Source organism: Pteropus vampyrus, unplaced genomic scaffold, assembly GCF_000151845.1.
Source record: "Pteropus vampyrus isolate Shadow unplaced genomic scaffold, Pvam_2.0 Scaffold520, whole genome shotgun sequence".
NCBI classification, from domain to species: Eukaryota; Metazoa; Chordata; class Mammalia; order Chiroptera; family Pteropodidae; genus Pteropus; species Pteropus vampyrus.
The window spans coordinates 243,914-262,158 of record NW_011889301.1 but is presented as its reverse complement, the minus strand read 5'-3'; the positions used below and the strand labels follow the sequence as shown (position 1 = coordinate 262,158).

Sequence of the window (18,245 nt, the reverse complement as noted above, 5' to 3'; positions counted from 1 at the left end):
ACAACTGGAAAAAGGGAGGGGTGGCATAAATAGATAAGAGTATAAATGCTTATATTCCTATTCGAGAGAGAAAAAAGTCCAGAAAGAAGAGTCTCCATCTCTATATAAATCTGTAGTGAATACACATATAATACCGAAATAAAAAGTAATGCTACAACTTCCATTAGCTCATCTGACAGGTGCTTCTAATGTTTATGATATGAAATTTTACATTTTATTCTCAAGGAAAAAAGTCTGCCTTACCCATAACTTTTTAATACAATTTAATTTTTAATTAAAAATAACTTTTATTTCTTCTGTGTAGTAGTAGCTTGGTAAGTAATCGATTGAATAAAGTTGCTTTAAAAAAGGACCCATCTTCAAATATAGTACTTTCCATTTGAGAATCTATAGTGACTTATTTGGAATTGCTAGCAATACATAAACATTTCTTTATTGTGCATGACCAATAATCAAAGTTTGGATGAGGGGGTGTCTAAGTTCAAACTAATGAATACACACTTTTGCAATTCCCGATGATACAGCCTTAAAGATACGTTGTTTGCCCTTGCTTCCCCTGCTTCTTAATCGTATGTGTTAACTGTCAAGGTGAAGAGTCAGTAGTAGTACAACATCATGGGAGATTCAAAATTGAATGAGAGAAAGTAAGATTAACTAACTTTTCTTCATTAGTTTGCTAGCATACTCTCTCTATCAAAGTGAGGGCAGAAAGAACAATGACTACAGCACAGGAAGTTTCTCTTGTTGGGTTTCAATTGCGTTAGGTCAGCAATAAGAGGTTCACCTTACTAACCAATTTCTACTTTGGCTTTTCAAGTATTTGAGTATCACCAATCCAAACCAGAACCAAATGACCCAAACTTAAACTGTTGAATAAAAACTCTGGAAAAATAACTTATACACTATGCTTTCTTAAAGCAACCATGGGTATGTCCCAAACACCACCATAATGAAAAACATGACATTTCCTTTTTAAAAATAGAGATATGCTTTCCTTACTTTCCCCTTCCCAAGATCGGGCTAATGATGATTAAGTCAATTCTTAAGTAAAAGCGACTTTACCTTTAATTTCTTATTTATCTTGCAACAATATCTGTAAACCATTGCCAGATTGAGGGGTCCAAAATCTGCGTAGAAGCTTTAAAAATGAAAAACAAAAACGTGTATGTATAATATTCTAGATGTTCTGAATATAAATGCCTTTTTGGAGCTACAACATCGAATTAAGACAAGAAAGCATACACCATTTTGTTATCAGTCACAGAACTTAAAGGTACTGCCTTAACTAGAGGAAGAGATATCCCGGTAAGCAACGCCTAATAAACAATATGACAAGTGGTTCAACACCTAAATACAACCTCGAATAACATATGGAAACACCTTATGAATAAAAAAGCTGTTTTTCCACACATTTTTCCACTGGTAAAAACATATCTTAATACATTAGTTTATATCTCATTGTACTGTAAACTATTAGAATTTCAATGTAAATTGTTAAATTTAGAAAAGTTCTTTCATTTTTATTTTTTCTCTAAGGAGCTATTTTATTACTATGGGTTAAAGAAAAAAATTCTGCAATTATCAATCGACAGATCTATAATTTTCCAAGGCTATCCTATTTATAAACATACCTTTAGATTCTTTAAAAAAAGTTATTAACAATCTTTTAAAAAGCAATACTTACTTCTCATATTCAAGTTCATTATCTATGCTGAAATAATGTACATTTGATGAACTCTTTGGTCTGCTGTAGAGAATGGCAAAACAAAGGCGATCTGAAATGGAAAAATTGCAATGTTCCTTCCTTCAGGTTATCAAAAAACATTTCATATATCATGATGCAACTCTTTTCAGATGAAGTCAGATTTTGATTTTTTTCTATGCATGTTTTTGATGGTAAGAGTGCCAACAGATACTCTGAAAATGTTCTGGCTATTTTGGTGATAATAAATAAGCAAATTTTTTTTAAGGAGAAACTGCCTTTAACTGTAAGTTTCAATAACGATAAGTGACCTTTTATGTAGCAATACGGCTAAATTCCTGGAGGAACCTCTCATCACAAAACTTTAGTTTCCCGGGACTAAGAAATCTGAGTAAATGACAGCATGCACTTGATAGCTAGCCTTCAACCTAGATGACTGACTACGTATCATTGCTTTTCAAGGCATCCTAAAGAGTCGCTTCAATAAGAAACTGTATTTTAAGTAGAAAAAGAACGCTTTCAAAATTGCTTCAAATTTAACGTTTACAGCAATAGAACACAAACAACAAAATGGGTTTATCCAACTATTCTTAGGGATCACTACCACTTATATAATGACTTTTACAATTAGACAAATTACCATTGCAACAGAAGCAATAAGAGGTTTCTCCATGATGAGTGTCAGATGAACTTGTGTTGCATAAATGCAGTTAGGTTGCTGTGATATTTAGCAAGAATGGTAACCAGTATTAATAATGCTCAGAGGGGCTCCACCCTTCCTCCCCCACCACACCCCCAAAAGAAGTTGCCTAAAAATCCTTGCGAAGCGAAGCCCTCCACAATCCCTATTAGTAGCAATACTAGTAGTGCTAGTAAAATACTCCACTCTTGGCAAAATCAAGTTCAGCCCTCAAAATAGTAAGAAATAAAGGACGCCAACTGGCATCCTTTCCCCAAATGGAAATTTAAGCAATTGTCAGCAATTCAGCTCACGCAATTGCTGTATTTATTTCCTCCTAAACGCAACAAAAATGTCTTGCAACCACAAACACTCAAAAGGGTGACGAGTTTATTCCTTTCCAACCACAAATGACCCTTGATTCCTTTGCATAGTGACCACGATTTTGCTCCCTTGGGTGGAGAAGCGCAACTCACCTACCAGCTAGGGGATCCCCACTGCACAGGTCTTATTCATGTTCGCCCCAAAGCAAGACCACGCCTGGGGACTAGGAGTCACGGGAAGCCACCAACGCCCATGAGACAGCATCGGCCCTGGCTCCAAAGTTTAAAGGCACCTCCTGGCCAGCAATCGGGGCCTCCTCTAAGCCCAGGCACCATATGATGCCCATTAATACGGCGTGTCCCCCGCAGCGGCCGGGACAAGCCAGCCCTGTACCCTCTGCACTCACCTTTGATCACCTCGGCCATCAGGCAGGTCCCTGTGCCCTCCCGACTCATGACTCCAAAGCATCTGAAAGGCTGAGTGGAGGGAACGACTGGACAGTCAGGGAATAATCAGCTGCTGGGAGGAGGCGCCACGACCACACCCCCAAAGTTTAAAAAACAAAGTTTAAAGGGCCACTGCCCAAGCAGTAGGCACGGTGACAACGCTCGGCAAACCCAGGCGAGTCAAACCCGGAAGTCCAAAACTTCTCAACTGGCTCCAAACCGGGCGGCAAGGGCATGGGGCGCGGAAGCTACCCCCAGCCGCCCAGGCTCAGCTTCGCCCCGCCTTGGGGACGCGGGGGACGCCGGGCGGTCGGTCGTCTGTGGCGCCAGGCCCTCCAGCGCCAAAAGTCTGCACTCACAGTCGGGACCTGCAGCAGAGCGCCACAGAGGCAATCGCGGGTCTGGTTAGAGAAAGCGGCTCCGAGAGCCAGTGCAAGGACTTCTCGGAAGGGAAGGGGTAGATGGTGAATATGACCCGGCGACACGGACTCGGGGCGCCTCCCCCAGCTGCCCTGCCCGTCTCCACCAGGGGGTGCTGCAGCCGGGCTGTAGCCGCGCCGCGCGGCGAGGCGCAGTACTGCGGGGCAGCCCCGGGCCTGCCAGGCACCCGACCTGGAGACCCCGGCGGGCTGGAGAGTGTCGGACTCGCCGCGAGTGCTGGCGTCTCATATACAATAGACGTCTTCAAAATGGTTCAGGATTTAAAAGTAAATTCAGCTTAAAACTGTGGTCATTCATTCCTTTAAAGTCCTTCGATTTCTCAGATAAGTATTAGAACGGTTAAAAGACAAAAATTCTGACACCATACTAAGCAACCATTTAAAGGATTTTCTAAATCGATGTTCGACTCAAGTGAAAAAAAATGAAGATACAGTATGAATATGGTCCCAATTTTGTTATATACAATATGGTGCGGAGATCAGGGGTGATTTTCATTCCCTCCTTTAGTTTTCCAGGTTTCCTATAGAAAAGCGTTATTTTAATAATACGTGAAAAATTTGCAATGACTCTCCCTTAAACGGACAAGCAATACAGTAACAACTTTCCCAAGAATTATACTGTATAATCTTAATATACTATACACATTATATATCATATGCAATTTTGCCACAGAAGTAAACAGCAGGCCTGCTAAATTTTTTATTCTAAAATTCCAGACAAATCAAAGACTTCCAATTTTAAAAAATAAAACCATAAATTCTTTTTAATGTCCAACTGGAGAAGGCCTTTCTAAACGAAACAAAATCTAAATGCCATAAGAGGATCTACTGCTGAATTGATAACCATTTTTGAAAGAGTCTTCATGGTAACAGACATAAAGTCAAGAGGTAAACTGGAAAATATTTTAAATTTATCTCACAAAGATACTCCACTTCCATTTTATGTGACTGCAAAATAACAAAAACGCAAATTTAAACTACAAGGTCCTAGTTTTCCTTCAGACTGACAAAAACCAAAGGAGTTTGAAAGGCACTGTTGGTCAGGTTGTGGGGAAACCGCCACTCACATTGCCTGTGGGTAGGAATATAAACTGAGACAACCTCCATTCACGGTAATTTAAGGCAACAGACACTTTGCCACCCTAAAATATGCCTTTTGGGATAGTGATTTTAAGTAGGTTAGTAAGAAACAAAAGACTCAGAACTTTTGACCCTCCCCCCTCACCTGCTTAAAGCAATTCGGATAGAAAAACCTGCTTAAAGGGAGCAACTTAGCAACTAAACATGACAGTAAGAAATCTAGCAAAGACTGTTTGTTCGACTTCCCTCTGTGTCCCATTGTTTCTGGGTGCTCCAGTAAGAATTCACTTATCACATGTTTGCTCTTCTTTCCACCTACCTGAAAATTGCCTACTCCCTCCCCGACTTTGAAACTCCAGACCCCTACTTCCCTCTTCTTTGTCTAGAATGGCATATAAACCTCAACCGTCCAATGCCTCCTTAGGTCTCCTATTCTTATGGCACCCCCGCCTGTGCATCCAAAGAAATCTTGGATACCTAAAATTGTAAAAGCTAAGCTTACAGGACAGAGTATATCGTGTTTTGTGCGTGCTTGCTAAGAATATTTAATAATTACTGTAATAAGTTTTTTATCTAAGACTAACTTTCATTATAACCTGGTAGCAAAGATGTGAGAGAGTAGCTGAACCCCATCTACCTGGAGTTTTCCTGAAATTACTGTTGTCTATCAGAGTCCTAAGTGCTGTGCAAGACCAAATTGGCTCATGGCAGTTTCCATCAGTGTGATACAAAGAGATGAGATCTGGCATTAACATGGCCTAAATCATTTGGATCATGGTCATTCAAGTCAGGCACTTGCGCCAAAAAGAGAAGTCACAGGGAAGTAAAGCAGTCAACTTCAGCAGCCATTTTTCTAGGATCCTAAGCCAAGAACTTTGATAAATTCTAATTTATCAACCCTAAATATGCATTTCAAGGGAGGGGCAGAGATAAGTAAATGGTCTGTCTCATTTCAAATTTCTTGGCAGTGAATGAAAAAAAGACTTCATTTAATGAGTATTTTTAATATATAATTGCCTTATCGGAAGCAAATTCTTATTCACAATACTCATTCTTTATCTCCAATGGTATTTAAAGGCCCTCCTAAAAATATTTAGGACATCACAATTCTAGGCCACTAGTTATATAGATAAGTAATTTTTTTCTATAGTGAAACCTGTCATGGAGATTTTTTAAAATTGTCTTGCCACTTTGACTTGTGGTCTTTAAGAAAATGGTGTACAGAAGGATTAGGGGTACATATTAAATTTTTAAAATGGGAACCAGGGCAAAAGATTTGAAGACACTTTATGAAAGAAGTTATAGGAATGGCCTATAAGGTCATGAAAAAGGCATTTAAGTCAGAGAAATGCAAATTAAAACCTCAATGAAATACCACTTCTTGGCCAACAGAATAGAATAGCTAAAATCAGAATGATAACACCAAGTGTTGGAGATGTACAGCAATCAGAACTCTCAAATGTTGCTGATGAGAATGTAAAATGGCATTAAGACACTGGAAAAGTTCAGCAGTTTCTTACAAACATATTTTTCTGATGAGCCAGCCATCCAACTCCTAAGGATGTATGTATATATATATCCAGTATATATATCCAAGAGAAAATAAAACCCATGTCTACAATAAGACTTGTACATGAATATTTTTAGCAGCTTTAGAATAGCAAGAAACTGGAAACACAAATTTCCACCAACAGGGAATGAATAAACAGATTGTAGTATATTCATACAATGGAACACTACTAATCAAAAACAAAAAAAAGAATAAAGTGTTGATATACAAAATAAAATGGATGCATCTCTAACACACTATGCTAAGCAAAATAAGACGGACACAAAAGAGAACATGCTATATGATTCTTGATACATAAAGTTCAAGAACAAGTAAAATTACTCTATACTGATAGAAGTCAACAGTGGTTGCTTGGGGTAAGAGGGATAAGGGCCCACAGGGAAGAGTAGTTTACTCGTTAAAATTCAAACTGTACACAAAAATCTGTTTTACTATATACAAGTTGTATTTTACTTGTATATAGTAAAGAGTAGGGTGGGGTGAGGTGGCCAAAAAGAATTTCGACTGGTATAGATCCATGAAAAGACTACAGAATTAATCAAGTAGTTTGTATAGAATTAAGAATTATCTTGACCTAATTGAGTATAGAGACCATGAGTACCAAATTACATTGCAACTTTAAAAAAATGGAAAAAACATACCAGAAAAGATAGTGTAGCTAAATAGTCTTTCAAAGATTCTTGAAATAATAAATATTATTATCCTTCCTCGGTCTGTAAAAAGACTTAAAGAATAATAAAAAGTTCTCTCAGATCCTAAAATCTTCACAAAGGAAAATTCACAGAAATAGGGTTTACCTTTTAATGTAAAGATTATCTGCCATTCATTCTACTCTATCAACCATATTATTTTAAAAGTACTCTAGATTGAGAATAAGGAGAAAACAGTGACTCTGTTGATACCATGTCATATAGCTCCAACTAAGACTTGCTTCAGGTCACACAAATACAGCAGAATAATCTGGAGCTCTTCTTATATCTCTTCTACCTTTATCTCAAAACTATTGATCTGCTAATGATCCAACTCACACTACGTAGAATATAGCTACCCAGTACAACTTTGTGCGATGAGGGAAATGTTCACTATCTGCTAACATGTGGTTAGTGGTTACTATAACAGACAGCATAGACTTAAAAGAAATAGGTCCATCAGTTTCTAATCTATAGCCTCTGATAAGAGACAAAGGCCTCCAACTATCAGAAAGATAAAAGCAAGGAAGCTGTCTGTGCCTTTCCTTCTGCTTGTAAGGCCTTTATTTCCAAGAGTTTTGATCCTAATATCCAACTCTGATTTTCTCAGCTGCTTAAAGAGAATGAGAGCACCTGTGGTCAGAAACACAGCGTACCCATCACAGTGCCTAAGGCTCAACAGGCGCTTAGTAAAATGTCTGCTTAACAAACAAATGAATAAATAAATGGAGGAAGAGCAGACAAGGCTAGAGGAAAAGGAAATTCTCATTTACTGAGTACATCCTAGTCTGGGCACTTTACACATATTATCTCAGTTATTTTTCACTTATTCTTATGATATAGGTTTTATTGTCCTCTTGTTACAGATGGGAGAGACAGTGCCAAGAATAAACTTGCACAGGGTCACTCGGCTTGTGATGAGGTAAAACAAAGCTTTGAACAAATATAATCAATGTATCTTGAATCAATTCACATATAGGAGCATATAAACAAGTAATTAAGTAATTGACCTACAGTATTCTTTTTAAAAAGGCCCCAATTTCTCATTATTATATCAGTGTAGCTTCAAAGAAATCCTATGGAAAAATAATTACATGGCTCAGATAAGTAACTTCCAAAACTGTGTATTTTATATAATATGGCTTTCAAGATTTAATATTTTAATTATTTTTCAAAAGGAAGGATGGTGGAAAAAAAAACACTTCAATCTGAATCACACAGAGATGTTTTAATCGAGGTTTTCCAGGCTCAATTCCCTTCAAAACTTTGCTTCCTTAGGGAAGCTGTGACACCACAGAAGAAACACTAAGGGATCCAGGAGAGCTGGAAGCAGCACAACTTTGTGGAAATCTAAGAAAAAAGTGGGATGTTCACTGAGAACTCTCTACTAGTCCAGCCACACAGCGTTGGGACATACTACCTTTACTCACATTTTTTTTGACACGACAGATTTTCACAGCAGGTACATTTAGCTCTCCACAGCAGCCCTACATGAAGCAGTTAAGCTCAAGAATTTTAAGAGAAATTTGCTTATACAGTACTTTGATTCTGAGAAGAAAAACCCTTTTGCTACATTTAACAATAATTTTGGGGTAGTCTTCATGCTTTTAAAGTTGAAGTTTTGATTTTTTTTAATGAAAGGTTTTAGGAAAAATCAAACTTCTAAGAACTTTAATGTCAATGCTGAATTGTATTTATTATATATTTTACAACAAAGTGATATTTAGTTTATAACTATGGAGCAGCTTTATATTTTACATTATTATCTAGATAGTTACAATTGAAAAACTATGCCTGGAAACAGAAATGTAATCTTCCTGTTAAAAAAAAATCACAAAACACTAAAAATTCTGATAAAATTTATACCTTGTTAGTATATTTTGTTTTTTTTGTTTAAATTGAATGAATATGTGTAAGCAATCTGTTTATGCTAATCATATATCATAAATAATTATAATTTCAAATGTTCTGTTGCATTCCTAAAAGTAACCCTTATATTTTCAGATGTACTTATTTGCTTAAGAGATAGCAAAATATTCTCTGAAATCTGGATTCTTAATCTCCAGGATCCTAATATATTCCAGGAAGGAATACCTACACAAACAATATTAAGATTAGCATGCAAATAGAAATAGATGTGAACCTGAGTTTTTTAAGACCATAAAGTTTTTGTTGTGATCAAAACAAGCATAGCATAAAATTTACCATCATAGCATAAAAGTTACCATCATAACCATTTTAAGTGTACAGTACATTAGTGTTAACAATATACACATTTGTTACGCAACAGATCTCTTGAACTTTTCCATCTCGAAAAACTATGAAATGCCATACACACTGAACAGCAACTCTCCTTTCCCTCCTCCCTCTAGAATGACAACCACCCTTTTCCTTCTGTTTCTAAGAGTTTGACTACGTCAGATACCTCATAAGTGGAATCATACAGTATTTGTCTTTTTGTGACTGGCTTATTTCACTTAGTATAATGTCCTCAAGGTTTATCCACGTTGTAGCATGACAGGGATTACATTTTTTTCTTTAAGGCTGCATAATCTTCCAGTGTATTATGCATATACCATATTTTCCTTATTAATTCATCTATTCATGGACATTTAGGTTGCTTCCACCCCTTGGCTATTGTGAAAAATGCTGTAGTGAACAGGGGTGTGTGACTATTTCTTTGAGATCCTATTTTCAATTCTTTTGGATGTATATACCTAGAAATGGGACTGCTGGATCATTTGGTAGTTCCATTTTTAATTTTTTAAGAAACTTCCATACTGTTTTCCATTGCAGCTGCACTATTTTACATTCCTATCAACAGTGCAAAAGGATTCCCATTTCTCCACATCCTCGCCAACATTTGTTATTTTGACTTCTTTTTTTTTTGACAGTAGTCATCCAAACAGGTAGATGGTGTTATTATGGTTTTTATCTCCATCTCCCTAATAATTAGTGATGCTGAACATTTTTTTCAGATGCTTATGTGAAATAATAGAAAACATATATATTGGTCTCTGCCCAAAGTTTCTGGCACAGAGTGCCTAAAACCCTTGTGATCTCCTAAGTGATGAGAACACTAGGAATATCTTTTGTTTGAATATTTGGTTTTTGACCCCAGATCCTGACAAAATATACTAAACCCCTTGGAATTTTGTGGGTCTAGGCATGTCTTTCGTTCTAATGAGGCAATTCTGTGTGGGGTCCTGGATGGGACCTGGATGAGGGCTGATCACCAGAAAGGAATTTTCAGCCCCACACGTATTCTCTAGAGAGAGGGGCTAGAAATGGAGTTGAAAAGTGATCATGCCTATGTGAGGCGTACCGTATGGGGTTCGGGGAGCTTTCAGGTTGGTGAATACACGGAAATGATGGGAAGTGTTAAACTCAGAGAGGGCATGAAAGCTCCATGTTCCATCCCACATACCTTGCCCCACAGATCTCTTCCATCTGGATATTCATTTATATCCTTTATCATATCCTTTTATAATAAACTGGTAAGCAGAAAGTAAATAGTTTTCCTAAATTGTGAGCCACTCTAGAAAATTAATTAAACCAGAGGACGGGGTTGTAGGAACCTCTGATTTACAGTTGGTCAAAAGTACAGGTAACAATCTGGATTTGAGATTAGTATCTGAGGAGGGGATGGTGGTCTTGTGGGATTGAGCCTTTAACCGGTGGGGTCTGATGCTATCTCCATGTAGTGTTAAAATTGGTATAAATGTAGGACTGTGGAAGAGAGGCTGTTTCAAGGATTGACCGCTGCCTCACCCTGCCTGACCGCTGCCAGATAGTTGCCAGATACTCATGCTAGATCCGGCTAGATCCAGGCCAGAACAGGACAGAGATTGCTTCTTACAAACCTGCTCAGGAATTGTCCTAGCCCTTCCCGGTGCCGCAGGCATGCTGATTCCTGTAACAGGCCCTCACCCTGCACTGGTCAAGTATGTAAAGTGTTTCCCCTTATCTGGGGTAAATCATGCCTCAGTCAGTACTCCAATCCACCCTTCCCTGTCCTGTATAACCCCTTACACCTGTCATGTGGCACAGAGGATATCCAAATTGTCTTGCCCCTGCTCAAGATACACCTGGTATATAAATTCCTTTAATAAACTCTTGATATAATGCTGGAGTTGTCAGCTTCTTTCTTTGGTTTCTTGGCCCCGGGGAATTTTTCCAATAAGGACATCCAACACATGTCAGAGAATTGCTTGGTGTAGGGAAAACGCCAACACATTTGGTGACAAGAAGTGTCAGAAGTGAGGTGCTCTATGTGAGAGTAAAGGAGATACTCAGGAGGGAAAACTAAGAGGTCTTTCTCCAATACAGCTTGTTGGCCATTTGTATATCTTTTTTGTAGAAATGTGCTTTGTCTATGTTTCAATTGGATTGTTTATTTTATTTGTTGAGTTGTAGTTCTTTATAAGAGTTCTTTATATATTCTGGATATGTAACCCCTTGTATTAATTCATAGAACAGATAAATGGTCTGCAAATATTTTTCCCATTCCATAGTTGCCTTTTCATTCTATTCATTGTGTCCTTTGATGCACAGAAGTTTTTAAGTTTGATGTAGTCTCATTTGTCTATTTTTGATTTTGTTGCCTGTGCTTTAAGTGCCAAATCCAACGTCATGTAGCTTTTCCCCTTTCTTTCTTTCTTTCTAGTAACTTTATAGTTTCTGGCCTCACATTTAAGTCTTTGAACCATCTTGAGTTAATTTTTATATGTGATATAAGGCAGGAGTCCAAATTCATTCTTCCACATGAGAAAATCCAGTTTTCCCAACACCATTACTTGAAGAGACTATCCTTTTCCTAACATTTGACTATATAGATGAGGGTTTATTTCTGGGCTCTGTTCTGTTCCATTATTCTGTTTCTGTTTTTATGCCAATATCATAGTTTTGATTATAATAGCTTTTATTATGTTTTGAAATCAGAAATGTGAGGCCTCCAGCTTAGTTTTTCTTTCTCAAGATTATTTTGGCTATTCAAGGTCCTTTGATATTCCGTATGAGCTTTAGGAATTTTTTTTCTATTAAAATTCATATTTCTTCTATGCAAAATATGCCTTTGGGATTATAACAGGAATTGTGTTGAATCTGTAGATCACTTGAGTAGCATGGACATTTGAACAATATTAAGTCTCCCCATCCACAAGCACAGACTATTTTTCCATTTATTTGTATCTTCTTTAATTTCTTATAGCAATGTAAAACCATAAGTTTTTAAAAGGCCACTTTGTTTCTAAAACAAATTCCTACTCACTTATCAAACAATGAAATGCATTCACTGAGCATGATCACCCATTAGCTACACCAACTTATTCTACATAGTTCAAAAACAGATAGCTAAAGAAGGATATTAATAGTCTTATTTACAAGGGCTATCATGAGATGAAATACAAACAAGATCAGAATGATCAGTCCCTAAATTTTAGTAATTAAAAACAAAGCCCTGAGGTAATTCTCCATAATGTAAATATAGTATTAATATAAAGTAATTCCTCATTCTTTATTCTAACATCTAAACACTGAGCAGCCACTTCCTACCTTCCAAACCCTGCCACATAGGCACTATGGAATCTAAGTTAAATAAAATGAAAATGATTTCAAGAGTTCAATTAACAGTTCAGAGCATTGTTAATATGTCAAATAAAACAGATTAAATATCTAAGAAAAGTTTAACAAATAAATTATAAGACACTGTATGGTATGAAAATTCTAACACATTAATAGGCTACCCAAAAGAAGACCTGAGCAAACAATAAGACAATTCATGTTTGTGGACAGAAGAGTCATCATCCTAAAGACATTTTTACTCCAAGTTAATATTCACGTAAATAACTAGCAAGATTCTTTGTTTATGGAATCGTCAAGTTAATCCCAAAGTTCATATGAAAAATATGCAAAAATTAACACGCAAGAATAGCTAGGGGAAGACTTTTCTAAAAAAGGTCTAAAAAGCTCTCTCTGCTAGCACCTTGATTTGACCTTCTGGTGTGGCCCCTTCAGGTGTGTATATCTACCTCTGCCAGGACCTGTGGGTAATAAACTTCTCTATTAAAAAAAAAAAAAAAAAAAGTCTAAAATAGAGCCAGCACTACCAGATACTAAAATATATTGAAAGGCCTCCAATACGAATGCAGAATGTTCCTGGCACAATGGTTTTCAAGACTCAGATATGAGGCAATGGGGGACAGTGATCCCTGAGACATAAGAAACAAAAAAGGAGAGCCCTAAGGTTGTCCCGGCTCACTGCCACTGCACAGGGAGGGTAAACTGAGGCAGAACTCCAAAGACCCCCTGAGTTGAAGAGATGCAGCTAAGTCCACGGAAACCAAGGCAGCAAGAGTTCATAGGGCAGAGTACCAAAGAGGAGGAAGCTGCATAGAGAGAGAACTCCGGAGATTTGCAAAAAGTCCCAAATATTTAACAGTATAGAACATGCATGTGAGGAAACTACTAGAGGCCCAGGAAAGAACCACCCAAAAGGATTAGAGCAAATAGTGTCTGGCACTCACACAAGGCTGGGGAAAGTACTTGTTCTCAGCAGCCATTATGTAAAAACTCCTAAGTCACAGAGGGTACTAAATTACTCTTGCCTCTGGAAGGTCTTGCCTCAGTAATGAATAATAAGTCCTGGACTAAACACGGATACAGGCCCACCTAACAAACCATAAAAGCAAGACCAGAAAGTATGAAACAGTTCCCAAGTAAGTTAACTGCATCCCTGAACAAAGCTCAAGAAGATTTATAAAAAGACAAAAATACCTAGCACCCACTAAAGTAAAATTCATCATCCAATCAGATTGCCAGGCATGCAAGAAAGCAGAAAAGCAAGACCATAATAAAGAGAATAATCAGTCAATAAAAATAGTCCTTGAATCAACATACAAGTTAGAATTAGTAGAGAAAGACAATAAAAGGTATTATAATGGTATTCGTATTTCATCAAGTTAAAAAGATGAATATGTCCATTAAAAACTTGTATATATATATATGTTCATAGCAGCATTATTTATAATAACCTAAAAGTGAAACAATCCAAATGTCCACCAACTAATGAAGAGATAAACAATGTGATAGTCATCCAATCAAATATTAAGTACTAATACATGCTGCAACATGGATGAACCTCACAAGCATGCTAAGCAAAATAAAATAGTCGCAAAAGATCACTAATAGTATAATCCCATTTTTATGAAGAATCCAAAATAGGAAATATAGAGTAAAAGAAAGTAAGTTAGTAGTTGCCTAAGGCTGGGATGGAGAAGTAACTGCTACTAGGTACAAGGTTTCTTCTGGGGAAAATGAAAACATTCTAAAATTAGATTATGGTGATAGTTGCACAATCCCATAAATAATTTACCTCTCAAAATACTATTTTAAAAATACTTAAAATTTAAAGACTTAAGATTGAATTTAATATTAAAATACCATATAAAATACACTATTACCCCCAAAAACCACTGAAATATACACTTTAAAATTGTGAGTCTTATGGTTTGTGAATTATATCTCGGTAGAGCCATTATTTTAAAAATACAGTTTAAAAAAAAAGTAGAGACACAGAAGATATAAAAAAGACCCAAATCCAGCTTATCTGAAGGTGAAAATTATAAGCTATGAGATAAAAAATATACCAGATAGGATTAATGGCAGATAATAAAACAGAAGAAAAAAGGATCAGTGAATTTTAAGGCATAGCAGTGAGCCTATCCAAATAAAACAGAGGGAGAGAAAAAACTAAACAAAAAAATGAAAAGAGCATCAGTGAACTGTGGGACAGCTTAAAATGGCCTAATATACAGGTAACTGTGTACTAAGGCAGGCAGAAAAATATTTAATGGAATAATGGCTGAAAACTTTCTAAATAGATGAACTCTATAAACCTACAGATCCAAGTTCAATGAATCTTAAGCACAAGAAACACGAAGGAAACATCACTGTAATCAAATTGTTCAAAACCGATGATAAAGAAAAAATCTTAAAAGCAGCCAGAGGGAAAAGCCCATACTATTTACAGAAAAGCAGATATAGAGGTATCAGATTTCGGACTGGAACCAAAGCAAGTGATAAGACATCTTGAAAGCAACATCTTGAAAGAAAAAAGAAAAATGCCAACCTTGATTTCTACACTAAGCAAAAATCTTTCCAAAACAAAAACATAATAAAGACATTTTTTAGACATTCAAAGGATGAAAGAGTTCATCACCAGCCGACCTGCACTACATGAAAAGTTAAAAAAAAAAATCCTTAAGGCAGAAGGAAAATGATACCAGTTGGAAATCTGGAACTACACAAAGGAATAAAGGGCACTAGAAATGGTAACTATATGGGTAAATATGTAAGATTTTTCTTATTTAAATCTCTTTAAAAGATAATTGTTTTAATGAAAGTAATAAAAATGTACTGAGGGGGTTTATAACGTATGTATAAGTAAAATGCATGAAAACAATAGCATAAAGGCCAGGACAAAGAGAAATAGAAGAAAACGCATGAGAATTCCTTGATTACTTTGTTGAGTCCAACTATCACTTAAAATCTAGAAGCCATGAGAGAAAAGATAGCAGATTCACCTATAAACTTTGCATGGCAAACACACATCACAACCACAACTATAAGAGAATCAAAAGGCAATGACAAATAGAAAACATATTTATAAGTCATTACAGATAATAATTTCCCTAATGTATATAAATTGGAAAGAGCCAATAGCCCAACAGAAAAATGGGCAAAAGATATTTATAGCCAGTTTTCAGAAACAGAACTCATGCTTTTAAGAGAAATACAAATGAAAACTACATTGAGACTATAATTTTCCACCTGTCAGACTGGTAAAAATCCAAGTTTGGTAACCCACTCTGTTAGTGAAATTATAAATAAATCCTCTCATACAATGCTGGGATTGTAAATGCGTATAACTTCTATCGGAATTACAAATATACCTCTAACTCAGCAATTCACTTTGAAAAGTCATCCCCAATGCACTTTGTACATATGAAATAACATATGTAACAGGTTATTCAATACGGCATTATTTTTTATAGCTAAAGAATGAAAACACTTCAAATGAGTATCAATAAGGGCTTGATGAAAGCTCTTATGTGCATTGTAAAGTGAAATTCTATGTAGCCATAAAAAAGAATGAGGAATTCTCTATAAAATTGAAAGAGCTCCAAGACATATCATATTCCATCAATTCTAAGATGTATATTTTTTTCACATTTGAACATCTCTGAAATTATGCTGTATCTTAAAATCTGTGACTTACAGTTATAACTGGCAGCATGTTTCCTTTCTTTGAAGTACTTAAAATAATACATTCTATCATATTTTAGAATCAATTAAATATGGTATCAGTAGTTCATCAAGCATCTATTAAATGTAATGTAGTATCCTGGCCTGTATGCTGGAACAGAAAAAAAGATATTTATGGGGAAATCCAAATTAAGTCTGGAGTTTAGTTAATAGTTCACATCAATGTTAGCTTCTTAGTTTTGACAAGTGTACTATGGTAATATACAATAACGTTAGGGGAAATGGTTGAGGGATATACAGAAGCTCTCTATATTATCTTTGCAACTTTTCTGTAAATATTAAATTATTCTAAAATAAAATTTGCCAAAATAATAATTTTAAAAGAATATTTTACATAAATGTGTTTTTAAAAATTTGAATAAACACAAGAACTAAAACCCCTGGGGGATAGCAGGGTGGGAAGAACTAGACAGGTATGAGCAGGAGACTGTTCACACTTGTCTCAGAACCTCGTGAATGTATTTACCTATTCAAAACATCAAGTTTAAAAAATTACAAAAAGGTACTTTATAAAGGGACAAAAGGGATAAAGAGGAGTTATTTTAAATAAGAGTTTATGTTTACAACCTAGAGACCATGACAGGAATCCATGTTCTGCCTAGGAAAGTCTACAACTCCTAAACCCTATTTTATGGAAATGAATTCATATACATCTTCTTCAATACATGAGCCCCAAGGAAATAAATATATTATTATATATCCATACAATGGAATAATATGCATCCACTAAGCCGTATATTTAGACACATATTTGACAATAAAAGATTCTACTGTAACATGAGGTGGAAAAAAGCAATGATAAACAGTATTTATCTTGTTGATATAAAAAATCACAGACACATACATGTATATAAATATGTACTAAGCAACCTAAAAGGCTAAATGTGGTAGTTTGGTAAAGCTGTTCAACAAATATTTCCCGCTCCAGGCCTAACAGTCACATTCCTGTCCCTCTGTGATTGGGGAGAACCATGTGATGAATTCTGGCCAATGAGTTGTGAGTGGAAATGAGCATTTAATTACTGATTCAAGACCTTTCACAGCACCTTTTTTCCTCCGGCACAGGGACCACCAATGTTAGAGACAAGTGCTGCTCATTAGCCTAGGTCCCAAGCAATTACAGTAAGCTGAAGCCCCTGCTTCCTCACAGTGGATGAGAAACCTCAAGAATTAAATCTTTATTTTAAGCTGCTGAGATTGAGGCTAGGGGCAGTGAGGAGGGCTTGTTATTAATAGAAAACCAAGCCTAAACGGACTGAGAAAACATCCTTGCTTGTAGGATCACTGACTTTTTTTTTTTTCTTTCTGTGTTGTCTTTTTTAAAAATAATGAGCACCTGTATCTTAGAAACTTTATTTAGGGGTGAAGGTGAGATACAAATCTTAGCATGAGCCTTAGCATCCAGCAGATATTGACAACCCAGAGGCAATTATCATCACATCTCAAGCAGCTTGAAAGCATCCTCCATTAGGATCCTCCAGCTCCCTTTGTTCCAATTCTGTGCTGAGTAATGAAAGAGCAGTGGAAAAAACAAGGCCCAGAAACAGTGGGAATAATGTGCTGTAATTTGCATGAGGATACAAACATATATAATACATCTGTACACACATATAAACATATATTTGTAAATACATAGAAAAATCTCTGGTAAGACAGACATAGGAGAGGTTAGTTATGTCCGATTCTGAAGAGGGAAAAGTGGTGGGGAAAGTGGAAATCTTACTCTGTGCTGTTTACTCTTTCGTATCTTTCAAATTTTGAACCATGTACATGTATTATCTATTCAAAGTATAAATAAAATGAAAAAAGACAGCTCTAGGTGAAGAAGTAAACTGAGTATTGTTTAGTGGGCCCCATTTCAATAACACAGAAAACCTACTACAGGGGCCTTACGAGGACCAATGATAAATGTCGTGAACCCAGAATCATGAATACACTTCTAAAACATGGAACATGATCGATTAAAGGGTGGGAGAGATCACCAGCACTAC

General features: G+C 36.3%; 1 protein-coding gene across 7 annotated transcripts in view; it reads right to left on the bottom strand.

Annotated features, from left to right (window-relative positions):
• Positions 1-18,245, bottom strand: part of CDC14B (cell division cycle 14B) — an 81,774-nt gene that overhangs the window by 50,374 nt on the left and 13,155 nt on the right. For 5 of the 7 annotated variants that reach the window (XM_011383465.2, XM_011383464.2, XM_023525057.1 and 2 more), the window contains exons 2-3: positions 1,685-1,775; positions 1,063-1,138 (exon numbers count right to left, since the gene is read on the bottom strand). In XM_011383465.2, the coding sequence (XP_011381767.1) occupies positions 1,063-1,138; positions 1,685-1,775 (167 nt within the window). Of the gene's footprint in view, positions 1-1,062; positions 1,139-1,684; positions 1,776-3,111; positions 3,604-18,245 lie in introns of those variants that run through there. The other 2 variants (XM_023525058.1, XM_011383467.2) reach the window with 1 other exon arrangement.